Genomic DNA, 14,008 nt, shown 5'->3' with positions numbered 1-14,008 from the left:
AAAAGGTTTGATGATAATATGTTTTGAATCGTAATCTGCTATTGGTTGTTTTTAAGTTGATTTTCATTGGTTGCATTGTAGGTAATCTCTACATTTCGCGCCTTTTATACCATTCAGTTTTTTTATCTTTGCCTTGCAAAGATCAACGTGAGATATTCTCACATTTAAACTCTTTCGGAGATTCTGACTGTATTGCGTTTGGAAGCAGGTTTCTGAATTAAAGCCGTTTTCCTGGGCGATTTTGGGTTTTTGATGATGAAAGATTGTGTTTAGGCCGATTTGTTATAATAATTAAGCCCAATATGTTATTTCATTTTATATACATAGAAATATGAGTTTTAATTATTCACTTTTAATTGTTCACTTTGCTTATTTGATTCATCACATTTATTTATTTAAAATTTTATTGTCCATGAAACTCATATTTCAAGCTGTCAGTTAATAAAAGGGGGAGAGGCTGTTTATAAGTGGATAGAGTCAGTTCTTGTGTGGCTAATTATCAGACATAAAGGTAGTTTTCCTTCGTGGATCGCGTTTATTTGATGTGTACAGAGATTACTCAATATGTCATGACTGGGGAAGTAAAATTTCTTAACTTCATAATGGCAGTGATGCAGAAGTGACGGATTGCCACCAATTTTGCTTTAACTTATTCACATTATGCATTATGCATACATGCACTGAAAACCCTGTCAAACAAATTGTGGCCTTCCACATTTGCTGATGCTCATTTGATTTATGATTTTCATCAATGTGGTCCGATTTGAGTTTAGGTGGCCATTATTACAAACCATGTTGGCTATACGCACGTCAGCCCGTCAGATTATGAGAAATTATTTTGGCAGGGTAAACATTCGTTGTGGAAGAATTCCAGTAAGATATATCTGCAGTTATGTATGATAATATAAAATATAACGTTTCAGCATATTTATAATGCGTGTAAATAATGTATACAGTGAAAGTTTGTAATCTTGCCAAATTATCCTAAACTTGCTATATTTATATCTTCTGTTGAAAATATGTAAGAGATACGACTATTTTCTAATACACATGCATTCTGTAACTATCTGGTTATTAACAACCATACAACTTGCTATAATAATATGTGAACTCAGTTGTGTTGTGCTGGGTTCACGTGTCACCATACCACAAATAGATATTTTGCTTTTGCAAGCGATATTTATTGTCTACAAGACGTTTGGTTGCTGGTTATGTGCAGTACTGTACTCTTCGAAATAGATCAGGGGTTCCCGAAGGATGAGAATGCCGAAAAAGCTCTGTTTTAAATTTTCATTGATATTTGAAATTTACATTTGATATGTACCTTTTCATCTTATCATTGACCTACTGACGGAGTGACATACTCGTGATTTACAGCTATTATACTGGGTCACGCCGGGTCATGAGATATTAAAATACTTACATTCACTTAAAGAGATCACGAATAGGCTATTGGCCAATGACTTTCACTCAGTTCATCTACAATAAAAAATCGTTAGAGATTTAACCAATTAAAATGACGACGGCTAATCTGATTTTGGTCTTCTCAAAAACTCTCACTATACGTCTTCAAAATAGTACCTTGCAAGTCCTACACAGTGAGTAGCTATAACAAGTACTTGTTGTAATTCAGAGTAACTCCAAAAAGTTAAATAATATTATAACTCTATAGATGATACCCTCTGAATAAGAATTCCTTTTTAAACAAGGAACATGAATTCATGTAGGTGTGATCTAGCCTCATTCTTGAGATTTGGTTTGTACTTATATCAGAAACGAAAGGTATTGTTCCCGAGCCTTCACTGAATTAAGATAACCATCAATCATTGGGGAAAAAACTAGACAGTTATGAAGATGAGTTTATATAGAAAAAACATACAAAAACACCTTAAAATAGAAAATAGAAACAGCTATATATCAACAAAACATTATAGTTGTTAGAAAAAATACCCAGAAAACTCACTACGGAGACATCTGTGAATTGATGTATGTACACCATTGAGTTGTAATAACATCATATCCAACTCGATTTGTTGGATCCTTTACACAATGCAGGTAAAGCAAGAGCTCCATGGTGTCTTAAGTCGATGCTTTCGACTTATAAAAGAGTTATTATTTGTATTCAGGCTTGCTGAAATCGTCCTGAGATAGTAAAAATAGCGAGTTTGATGTCAGAAACATCTTAACTTTAGATTCTGCTCACTGTGTGGTATTGAGTTTTGTGATTGGTCGTTATCAATCCAGAATCAGCAGATTTCTTACCAATAGTTTTGGTTCATAAATCTAAAGTTAAGATGTTTCTTATAACAAGGTCTAAACTTTAAGGAAAGAATTCCTTTAACTTTTAAGTTACAAGGAAATCCGTTCCAGATGTACTAGTATAACAAAAGACAAAATATTAGTATTTCAAATACAAAATGTGGTTAAATCGTTCTGAATTCTACCTAGATTCATTCTACATGCTAATAAAAACACAAATATTCAAACTACCATCATTGAGAAAAAGGACAGGACATAAAAACAAAGCATATGTCTCCCCTTTTAGCCAACATGATAGCTTTAACTTAAAAGAACTATATAAAATAATATTTTGCTTAGCTTTTGAGGTTGCTAAATACGTTCTGAATCATGATGTTGTTAGTCTTACATGCTGTATTTTGCCATCACTATATCTTCTTTTTGGTAAACTTGGTAAACTTATAAGAACGTCATTCACGTGACATCACAGTGAAATCATTCGTTTCAAAACAGTATACACTAGTGTCTTCGTCGGTATAAGAATAACGATTTTATGATTACGTAACTTAAAGCCATGCAAGTTTCCATACAAGAAAAGACATTTCTTCAAACATTAGTAAATTTCATGAGTTGAACACCTCACAAATAGACCAAGCTCGAATATCATTCGAACATTTGAGTCCATTCAACAGCCTGGCGGTTGAGGTAAAAGAATTTCAAATGAATAATTAACAAAATAAATAGAAGATATACATGTTTAAGATTTGGACTGAAAATTGAGATGGCACTTGAAATTTATATAGAGTTGTTGTTTGTTCAGACGTTGATAATTTGGAGCACACACATAACTCCAGCAACAAAATCAAAGATGGCTGCCGCTATGGCCAATCCCATTGACCATGCAATGCTGAATCCTCTATCTTCGTATTTACTAGCACAGACAGCAATACCAACAACGATGAAGAACACTGAAAATAGAAAAAATCACATTGTATAAATATATGTTTTTCAGAAAATTTATCATGTGCTAGAGGTGTCAAGAGTCTAATAATCATGTTCTGGGGGTGTCAGAGTCTAATATTAGCATTACAGAGGTTTCAGAGTGTAATAATCATGTTCTGTACTGTTCGGAATAATTATTTAGATGTACCGATTGATCACCTTTTTTGACAAATCTGTGATTTAGATTCTCCAGTCGTGTATTCTGGTTTATTTACAATTTACGATATGCATATGTTGTACATTAAATACAAACGAACCCGTGACATTTATCAGCCTTGGTGAAACACGTGGTACCATTATGACATTCTACAAAGCCATAACTCTTAAATACTATACAGTATAGCACTATAAAAATAATTTACTGGCCAAGAGGTGACATTTCCCGCCTTTGTGAATGAATTGAAATATGTTTTAATGAATATGTTTGGTATTAACAACATGTCTACCTTTGAGAATACAAAACATAATTTAGAAGAAATACATCACAAGGAGAAAGGGACCTATACCCATAACCCCAGAACTACAAGAGGTGCAGCTGCTTCGATACTGTTCGATGGTTTTCTTAAGAGAAGTTTGTCCTTGTTCAACTCTATAAAGTGTAGTTAAATTACTGTTCTACTCCATTGAGAGAAGCTATCAATCGGCTCTTCTCTAGAAGAGTACAGTACGGGAACATAACATAATGACCTTCCAATGCCCACTGCGGCACTGACTTTCTTGGTAAAAGTACATAAACCGACAATATCATCGAAAATCTTGTAGTCTAGCTTGTACCAGTCAGGAAATATATAAAAAAAAATTTTCTGTCGGCATGGGTGTACCAAATGAAATGGACTTTGAAAAAATAAAGAAGTCTGTAATCGAATTGGAGTAGGATATTAACCTATAACAACGGTACACTGACTATGGAAGGGTTTAGTTGTCAGAACTACCAACAAGTTGACCTTGTAACCCAGTAGCATGCGGTGCTTCCCTCTCAAAATATTTAAAGATGGCTACTTACCGGATAAGAAAATGAAGACAATAATGGCGATTAGAGCATTTCTTCTTCTACACGAATCAACAAATATATATAATATAAGAACAACAAGAGATAGGAGGATGAAAATTAATCCTAAACATTCCAAAGCCTGGACAGCATGGTGGAAATCTGAAATGTATAAACATATAACAGTTGGCAGATCATTGAAAAATAAGGGTGAGGACGTTTCGAGGTTCGTATCATTACATTCATGTAACAAACTACATCATCGTTGATGGTATATCTAAAAATAATGGCATAAATATAAATATATGGTTAACTAATGTTTATGAAACCACCATCTGACGTATGTGTTTTTGTGACTTTTAAAAAGAATGTTACGGGATTTCGTGGGAGCTGTACCAAAGTTCGTTTCTGCTGTAATGAATACTTCAGTGACCAAAGACATTTGTCCTATCAACACCACATCAATTTCGATCTATCGGCCAGTTCCTTTTATGTATATTTAACGGAAAAGGGTTGTAGTTCTAATTAATTGTGTGTCTACTACTGCATGATTAGATTGTCATTGGGCACCACAGTGATAACATCAATTGTAAACATCACATATTTTACAAAGATCACCAACAACCCATGACATCTACAAATATATGTTTATCAGAGCAGATTAATAAATAAACAAGATACATGTTGTAGTATATGCTGTGAAACATATGTGTACATCCAATGTAAGTAATAGCAACATACAGTCCTAACTTTTACTACCACTTGGCGGCCATTACATCCAAAACTGGAATGTGATGGTTCATTACTCTTTGACAGATATGATACAAATTTATATTGCACCTTGTCACCAATTGATAATACCTCACTAAGAAGGTACTATAACTTGACCTGTTTTTGGCACCCTGGTATTACATTTCATGTTCTAAATTTAGTATAGAGCCCTGCTTCACTAGATTAATTTTGAAATTTTGGTTCTCTTAAGCAAAACTCTGTTCTTTGAAAAGAAGATAGTCGTGAAAATTTCAGAAATCAGAATCCTATCAATCAGGAATATCAACAAACAAATCTAACCACTATAGAAACACACTTTTATATGTGATCAAATTTTGCAATTTTTAAAAAGTTGCAAAGTTTTAGCATTTCAAAACCATATAAAAAGTTTGGAGGCTAACGTATTTATTCAGATAAATAGATTGTTACTCATAATTTGACAGTACCCGGTAATATTTTTATGAATAAGTTCTTGTAGGAAATGCATCCAAATCTTCAAATCTGTGCTCATAAAATTAGCAGTCTAAAATAGGGTAAGTAAGTAAATGAACTAAATCGCTGCTTTTCATGACTGAAATTGCTGAAGCGCCATAGATGGTCGATGGGTCCCCGAGGTATAAAAGTGTTTTATATTACAGTAAAATACATTTAGACAGAAACAGCAACTCATTATGGACATACATTCATACCGAATGAAGCGACAGTCGCAGCGTGGGGTCTGTGGCCCACTTAGGGGGTGGGGTGGGGGGGCCTCAGTGGGGTCCATAGGCGAAGTCTATTCATACGCCAATAAGAAAAGTTATTGTAAGAGAGGTCATAAAGATGTGTATGTATGTAATATGATACTGGTCAAACATTAGGGCAGAACTTTATTTTGAAACTTTAATTGGGCAGATTTATTGCAATGTAAAGACCTGATGACATATTGTTTACAGTAGACATACCAACTAATTATAGTCACTGAACCATGGGCAGTACAGAATACTCTATTTTTGGTAGTAAATGGACTGCATACTAAACAACTTACAGCTACTATCAGTACTCGTTCGACTACTTCAGTACCTAGTTTAAATCAGACACGTATCAAGTTACCTATTCGACCTTTATTAACATTCTAAACTTCTGAACAACTTAAATTTAGGTTCATTCTGTCTACTGAAAACTTTCATAGTCAGAACAAAACCACCTGTGATAGTCATTTCGACTCATTACCCTCGAATTTTACAAGTAACCATCTAGCACCTTCCTAACATGGATACAGCAATTCGGTTTTTAGTCATACTAAAGGCAGCGATAATACCCCTGATTGTTTGTGCTAATTTCTTAATTGTGTTAAGTCAATGAGCTCATTGATTATAAAGTATTTGCCTGGGTGAATGTTTCACGTTTAGTACGGAAGATCATTCTGAAATAGGCGGAAATAGTTCATACATAAACCATTCACTGGTTGTTATGATTCACTGTTTATTATATGAACTATACATACTTGTGAAAAAATACTTTATTCATTGATATACAGATAAAATATATCGTTTCGATTTCAGATTCATCAGATGGTAGAATCCCAACAGAAAAAAAGCTAAACAAAATTTGGGTCTATATATATTTAAGTCGAACTAATGGTGTATTTTAAACAGTTTACAGCCAAGTTCCCATAGATTACACGATCTACTGCACTGTAAGATCATCAACTACCTGAAACTCAAAAACCTATCGTCAGTATCACATTTCAACTACTGACATTCCACTAGCTCAAGCTAAATACACAGCTTTAGTCGTGAGAAATACATCAAACTTATTCCAGATGGGAAGTTGAAGGGCTGGGTTGAGTGTAAAGGGAATTTTATAACGACATTACAGGCGTGTCCAGATGATTAATTGGACTGGCGTTAATCACCAGTCTGGATTTGTCTGCACAGGATTGGTAGTTGTTGGTTTGTCAAATACTGCTTTATTGATGTATTTTAGACTTAGATTTTAGACAGTGTTAGATCTGTACAAAACAAAACCTTATAAGTAGTAGAGCCCGTTTGAAACTCAAAGTGAACTGCACAATTCTATCTTTTTTCAGTGTGTTACACTTATTTGCTGATTATATTATATAAGATAATACTCATATAAAAATGCTTATTTTGCAGAAATTTATGCGATACAAGTCTTTAAGGCCAGATATTACTAGATATCATAAATCTTGTTATTATCATAACGATATGGTTATGCATATAAAATGAACATTTAAATACATATGCAATAATAATTTCAATTTAACCCCAATAGATATCAACTGCGCAGTCAACTTAATTCAAAGACTAGAGATTTAAAATGAAAATTTAATACACGGGCACATGTAATTTCAATGAATAGATTTTTAACTACACAGTCAACTAAATTCAAAGAATGACTTTTTAACTCTTGTTACCTACAGAATAACGAGTTTCAGATACAGTATACATTATTCATATCACAGCTCTTCAACAGAACAAGTCGCAATCTGACCAAACAAGTCAATCCAATTACAGTTTTTAATTTGAGTCATACTTCACTTAGATGTATTACATTACAAAATACATTTATCTAATATACGTTGGTCTTGGAGTACAGTATAGTACTCCACCAATAATTCAAATCGTCAAATGGAGCATCTGTATGTGTGTATGCCACTGTCCAAGTGATGTTTTTAATTGATATATTTCCCACTGTGTCTGTAATGAATTACCGATTACTGCTGGTCCAGACTCGTGTCCCAGACAAAAGTAATGATGAATTGCTACAATAAAACTATGAATATTAATAGAAATCTTACCATAGTTAAATGAAAACCTAAATCTTCCTTCGGTACAAAAGTTTCCAGTACAGTGTCTGCCTTTCCATAATCCAATAGATTGGTAATCATTTCGGTAATGATAAGATACCCAGGCCGAGGTGGCGAATGCAACTATGAACAAAATTACAGCAATAATCAAACAAGCAAAGGCCACTTTCAGCCAGGTAGAGGCACTTCTCAGTGAAGCCATTTTGGCAAAATTAAGTCCACGGAATCTCTAATCAAAACCAATCGCGCTTCACTCAGGACGCCGGTTGCTTGATCACCAACTTTGTACCAGTCTGTTTAACAAGTTTCTACTCCACGCGGAATTAACCAATCAGATTAAAGAACAGGTACCGAACCCAGTCATTGCCATGGTTACTAAGGTTAACCCTTCTGAAGTCAAATTTAGTTTTGGCGTGTTACTACTGTAGTAGGAAATAAGTGTTGATTTCATGGCACGGTAAATCATTTACTGCGGTACCAAATGCATTCTAAAAATAGATTTTGAAGGCGTTATTTGTATTTATATATCACCACTTGTACCGACATTCTCGCAAGTTGACGAGTCTTCCTGTTATCATTGTACAACTGAATCAACTTATTGTTAATTGACTCATTTCAACTGGGGTGTGGCACATTTTACTCAATTTTTTATTTTATAAACTTGGATTTAAATTTTTTAACTTATACGAATCTAAAGATCGGCATCCGGAAGCAGGTTTTCAAATAAACACACACTAATAAACCATATCAACTATTTTGAATTAACAGAAAATTCCATCTCCATGGGTCTTCTGAACTTTGCTGGCTTTGCTGTTGAAGAACACATGGATGTAATTTATAACCAATTCAGCGGTTTTTGTTTCTGGAAAATGTCAAATTTTCAGACAGGGCTACTTTAAATTATCAGTATACAGGCTTATTGATAATTACCTAAATACCACAGTGTTTATTCTTTAACCACTTTAATATTCAAAGGTTGTATGTCAGATAAGTACAGGAATAATAATTTAGCCTTAGAACTGATTTGCTGAAATGGGATTTCAGAAATACCAGCTGATCTGTACGTATCATATCAAATATTAGATTGTGCCCTGTAAAGAAATGTGCCTTTGTGTTTGATGAATATACTTCCGGTTCGGCAGACCAAACAAAAATCTGTTCTGGTATGGATATTGCTAATTACAAGTGCCAAAAATACTACTTCCGGTTTTGCCACAAAAAGTTGTGATCTTATCTCTCGACTTTATAAACGGTTAAATCAGTCTAAAATGACATAATTACAGTATAAAGTGGAAAGTCAAACTGGTTTGCTGACTTCAAATGTAAGATTTCTCTGAGACACTGCAAATTGCTGCTAATTACTCAAACTTGCATCATGTTAGACTCGTTTCGTGCTTTTCATTTATACTTTAATACCACTGCCGTGAATTCAAAAGATGGTAATATTCTTATTTTAATGAAGGCAGCATGACCCGTAGTTAATTTTGTAGATGTGACTTCCAGTATGCTATATGGCCTATCAGACTATAATAAACAATGGGTACTCAACATATTCATCATAATAATGATGATGTTATTATGCCACGTTTCATACAATCGATTCTAGTTTATAGTTTACTGTACTGGATGATATTATTTGGTATGATTAATTTTTCTTAACCTCTGTACGGTAGGTGTAAAAACTCCAACCGCACTGCCGATAACATCATTCTAATGGCGGAGAAACAAGGCTTGATTGTATAAGAAAATGGACTGTAAATGTAAATGCAAAGTCAGAAATTTCGTTAGCATGTTGTTGTATACCAATGCTGTTATTTTTCTCTTCTCAGCATTGAAGTCCGATACCCAGCATTCTTGATGAAATAATAGGAACATAAACAGCGAAAAGCCATAATGCGAGATTGGGTACTCGCTCCAACACACCCCTCTCCCCATCCCCTCCTTTAAAGATTCATACAAACGTCACTTGCCCCTAATGGCTTATAGAAATACCAGTTGTTCCCACATTCAAACGTTTGATCAATTTACATAGAAATGAAAGGCCTGTAAGCTCCATTGATACTTCAATAATGGTTCCTGCTAGACCCTCTTCCCATCCACCTTATTTATAGAAACGTCACTGATAACGAGGGGCATATTACACCATCTCCTATAATCAGAAGCAGTCGTGATGGCGCTATCTAAATCGCCTTGTACTAATCACCATAGAGGATTTAATGGAACTAACTTCTGTGGAGATGGTCAATGAACATCGTGTGAGTTATGCCATATATAATAAATACCCACAAACGCCTGATTGTATCTTAAGTATACGCACGAATGGTCCATCATCAAAACATGTACGTACATGCGATAATTGGAAAAATGCATTAAACTTGAATATATATGTTCCATTTTGAAAATGTTCGACCATCCAGTAAACCTGAAATCTAGACCTAGACCTAATTATGCCTCAAAAGTACACGATTCCCGCCAGAGATAGTGAATTCGTGATGTTATTGTTGTTCTTCCATTCGAACATCATCTGATGAGAGGTGGTGTATGTCTCTGGCGGTGTATGTTTTCATGTCAGAGAAACCTTGAAAACAATTTAACAACGTGATATGTTTACTCTTAATTTATAATCTATTACATCATCATCTTCATATCTACACCTGCCTCAATGGTTACGATCTTGCAAAAGAAAACCAAATATGGTGTATAAGTTGGTAGTCGCGAAAAATGATGCAAATTAAAAGAATGTTTGCCAAATAAAAACTGTTAATAGGTCATACAGTTTTACAGAGAATTTTATGGTAACTGTAATGTACAAAATGAAGGTCCAATTTTACCGTTTAAATGGTCAGGTTATGGTTCCAATCTAATGATAGATACTAGGAAGCCCTCAGTGTGTCTAACAATATATTTTAAAGGGACAGAATAAAAGGCAAAATAAACTTGCTAATTCTTTTATTCCATTTATTTCAAATTAATGCTTGTATAGTAAACTTTATAGATATTTATACCAACTCTAAACTAATAGTGAATTGATGTCTACTGTTAAACGAAATGTAAATACTTGAAATAGGCCAATACAGAATGTATGTTAATATATCAAACTGTAAGAGTTGTGTACTATATTCAGACCGATGTTGATATTTCGACGAAGATTCAATATAAATAGTTATGCGCGTGGGTGTTGGTTTGCTCTAGAAATACATGCACTCGACTAACCTACAGTAAACACTTGCATCATTGTCATCTTTAAGTGATTTCACATAGCCTTGGGATATAATGTACATTATATTAATATACCTCCCTGATTTATAAGTCGTGTCTATTATAAAAAAACAAATTTGTAAATTGTCTTTCCAAATACCAGCTGTAGTAGAACATTACGTCATATACAATCTATGTGTTAAAGGATCGGAACAACATCTAGCCTATTCAGAATAGTAACTAATTCAGTCATAAGCTACATTATATTCCATGTAGGCGTATAGGGCTAAATACATATCATTAATCTCTCATTTAAAGATGAGTTCCCTTATTTTCATTTATGAAAATGAAAATGCTAATACTTATATGAATAGAAAGTAGAAGTGTTCTAATGACTTGGAAAAATACCAGTTTGTGTCACATGTCCATAATTAAATCACAATTTGCTAAAGAAAATTACCAGCAGAATTCCAATGAGTGACCGATCAAGAAAGGTCAAAAAGTCTTTTTTTGTTTATCCAGAATTGACATACATGGACATTTATGATTGGTTAAAACTCTTATTTCTATGCAATAAGAACATAATGATATGATTAAGAATACATGATAATTCATTAGAAACACTAATTAATCAATTAGTTTACCTAATTTGACACTAGAAAATAAGGAAACCCATCTTTAAGAATTAATCTAGAAATTTCAGAGACAAAGTATTTAATAATGCAATATGGGCAAATGTACTATGTTCAACCAATGATATAGTCAAATAAACGATTTCATTTATAAAATTAGAAAGTGTGCATTAAAAAGTTTAAGAGAGAACCGGAGGAAACGTGTATTGTCTTAATCTTTTTCACTATCTTTGATTGCCTCCCCTTATGAATGAATTATTTGCAAATTAACTAGGTTATTATCATTGAGTTATAATAGATATATTACTCTATGGTTATTATACAATTATAAATATAAATATCTTGTAAAATAGAGATGTCAACAGATATAAAAAAAAAAAGGACTGGAATTCTCTGATACTGACTGACAATAACGTTAAAATAAGTCTCGTTGTTGATGAGGCTGCTCACAAACATGACATGTATTTTTATATCATATAACGAGAGCCACCTGTATAACGTTACCCCGTTGTTTCTAAATATATAACTCACTGAATTAGGCTATGTCACTCAACAAATTCCATATATCAAGGGAAGTAACTGTGCTAGCGTAAATATACGGGGCCTATCAGAACTCTTAGATCTGTTATTAGTTATCACGGAGTAAACTCATCGTTGAGCAAATTTGATATCATGAAAGATACAAGATTATTGTATTTATCAATGAAATCGTGAAGTCGATCGAAAAGTTTTCCAATTGCGAAGATAAAAGCTATGTGTGAGAAGTTTAGAAGTTTATAATTTATTTTAAGCCGAAAGCTCATCTTATGAAAAACACAGAGAATAAATTGAGATTGAAGAATATTGCTGCCAATGAAAAGAAAAAATTAACAATCGAAATTGGGAAATTGAAATCATCTCTGTTAAAATTGTATTGTCGGGAGCAATACTTGTTTTGAATAATATGACACTCGACGTAAACGACATAACAATATTTACACTCTTATTAATACGAATATGACAATAGTTACTTTGACAATATTACGAGTAGGATAATACATACTGTTACAAATATGAAAATTCATACCGTTACAAATATGTCAATACTTATTGTTACGAGTAAAATGATAGGCCTACTTACTGTTACAAATATGACAATACTTACTTTAATCACTTACTTTAATCAATATTACAATACTTACTTTAATCAATATAACATTTTAATCAATATTGCAATACTTATTTCAATCAATATGCCAATACTTACTTATACCATTATGCCAATACTTACTTATACCAATATGACAATACTTACTTATACCAATATGACAATACTTACTTAGACCAATATGACAATAATTACTTATACCAATATGACAATACTTACTTAGACCAATATGACAATACTTACTTAGACCAATATGACAATAATTACTTATACCAATATGATAATACTTACTTAGACCAATATGACAATATTTACTTATACCAATGAATATGACAATACTTACTTATACCAATATGACAATAATTACTAAGACCAATATGACGATACTTACTTATACCAACATGACAATACTTACTTTAATAAATATTACAATACTTACTTATACCAATATGACAATACTTACTTATACCAATATGACGATACTTACTTATACCAATATTTCAATACTTACTTATACCCATATGACAATACTTACTTATACCAATATGACGATACTTACTTATACCAATATTACAATACTTACTTATACCAATATGACAATACTTACTTATACCAATATGACAATACTTACTTATACCAATATTGTAATACTTACTTATACCAATATTGAAATACTTACTTTAACCAGTATGGCAATACTGACCCATATTACAATATCAACTAAATATATATGACAATAGTTACTAAATTTATTAGTATGGCAATACTTACTGTAACAAATATTACACTATTAACACTGTAACCATAATATTTGATAGTATGACAATACTGACTGTAACCAATATTACACTATTAACACTGTAACCAATAATATTTGATAGTATGACAATACTTACTGTAACCAATATTACACTATTAACTAAACAACTATGACAATACTTACTTCGACCAATGCAATACTTACTTTAACCCAAATTGCAATTCTGACTTAAACAACCAATATGATAATGCTTACTTAAACAACTATGACAATAGTTACTATGACAATATTTATTTTATTAGTATGACAATACTGACTGTAACCAATGTGACCATACAAACAACTATGGCAATAGTTACTTCATTAGTATAACAACACATGTACTTACTTAGAAAGACAATACTTACTTTATCTAAACAAGATACGATCAGGAATACGTTGAGATTTCCCAGCGATACCA

At 32.8% G+C, this 14,008-nt stretch overlaps 2 protein-coding genes across 2 annotated transcripts; both read right to left on the bottom strand.

Annotated features, from left to right (window-relative positions):
• Positions 1-1,844: 1,844 nt before the first annotated feature.
• Positions 1,845-8,087, bottom strand: LOTGIDRAFT_234917 (hypothetical protein). The gene is made up of 3 exons (XM_009063315.1): positions 7,803-8,087; positions 4,244-4,390; positions 1,845-3,206 (listed from the first exon to the last, which is right to left on the bottom strand). The coding sequence occupies exons 1-3, from the start codon at positions 8,011-8,013 to the stop codon at positions 3,055-3,057; spliced, it is 510 nt and encodes a 169-aa protein (XP_009061563.1). The 5' UTR covers positions 8,014-8,087; the 3' UTR covers positions 1,845-3,054.
• Positions 8,088-13,288: 5,201 nt separating this feature from the next.
• On the bottom strand, positions 13,289-13,468 carry LOTGIDRAFT_127398 (hypothetical protein; the record flags this gene model as incomplete). The annotated part of the gene is made up of 1 exon (XM_009063314.1): positions 13,289-13,468. A coding segment is annotated over one exon (180 nt), but the record flags the coding sequence as incomplete, so codon positions are not given.
• Between the last annotated feature and the right edge of the window lie 540 nt (positions 13,469-14,008).

Source organism: Lottia gigantea (genome assembly GCF_000327385.1).
Source record: "Lottia gigantea unplaced genomic scaffold LOTGIsca_57, whole genome shotgun sequence".
Classification (NCBI taxonomy): domain Eukaryota; kingdom Metazoa; phylum Mollusca; class Gastropoda; family Lottiidae; genus Lottia; species Lottia gigantea.
The sequence above is the reverse complement of the archived record's forward strand: the minus strand, read 5'-3'. Positions and strand labels throughout refer to the sequence as shown.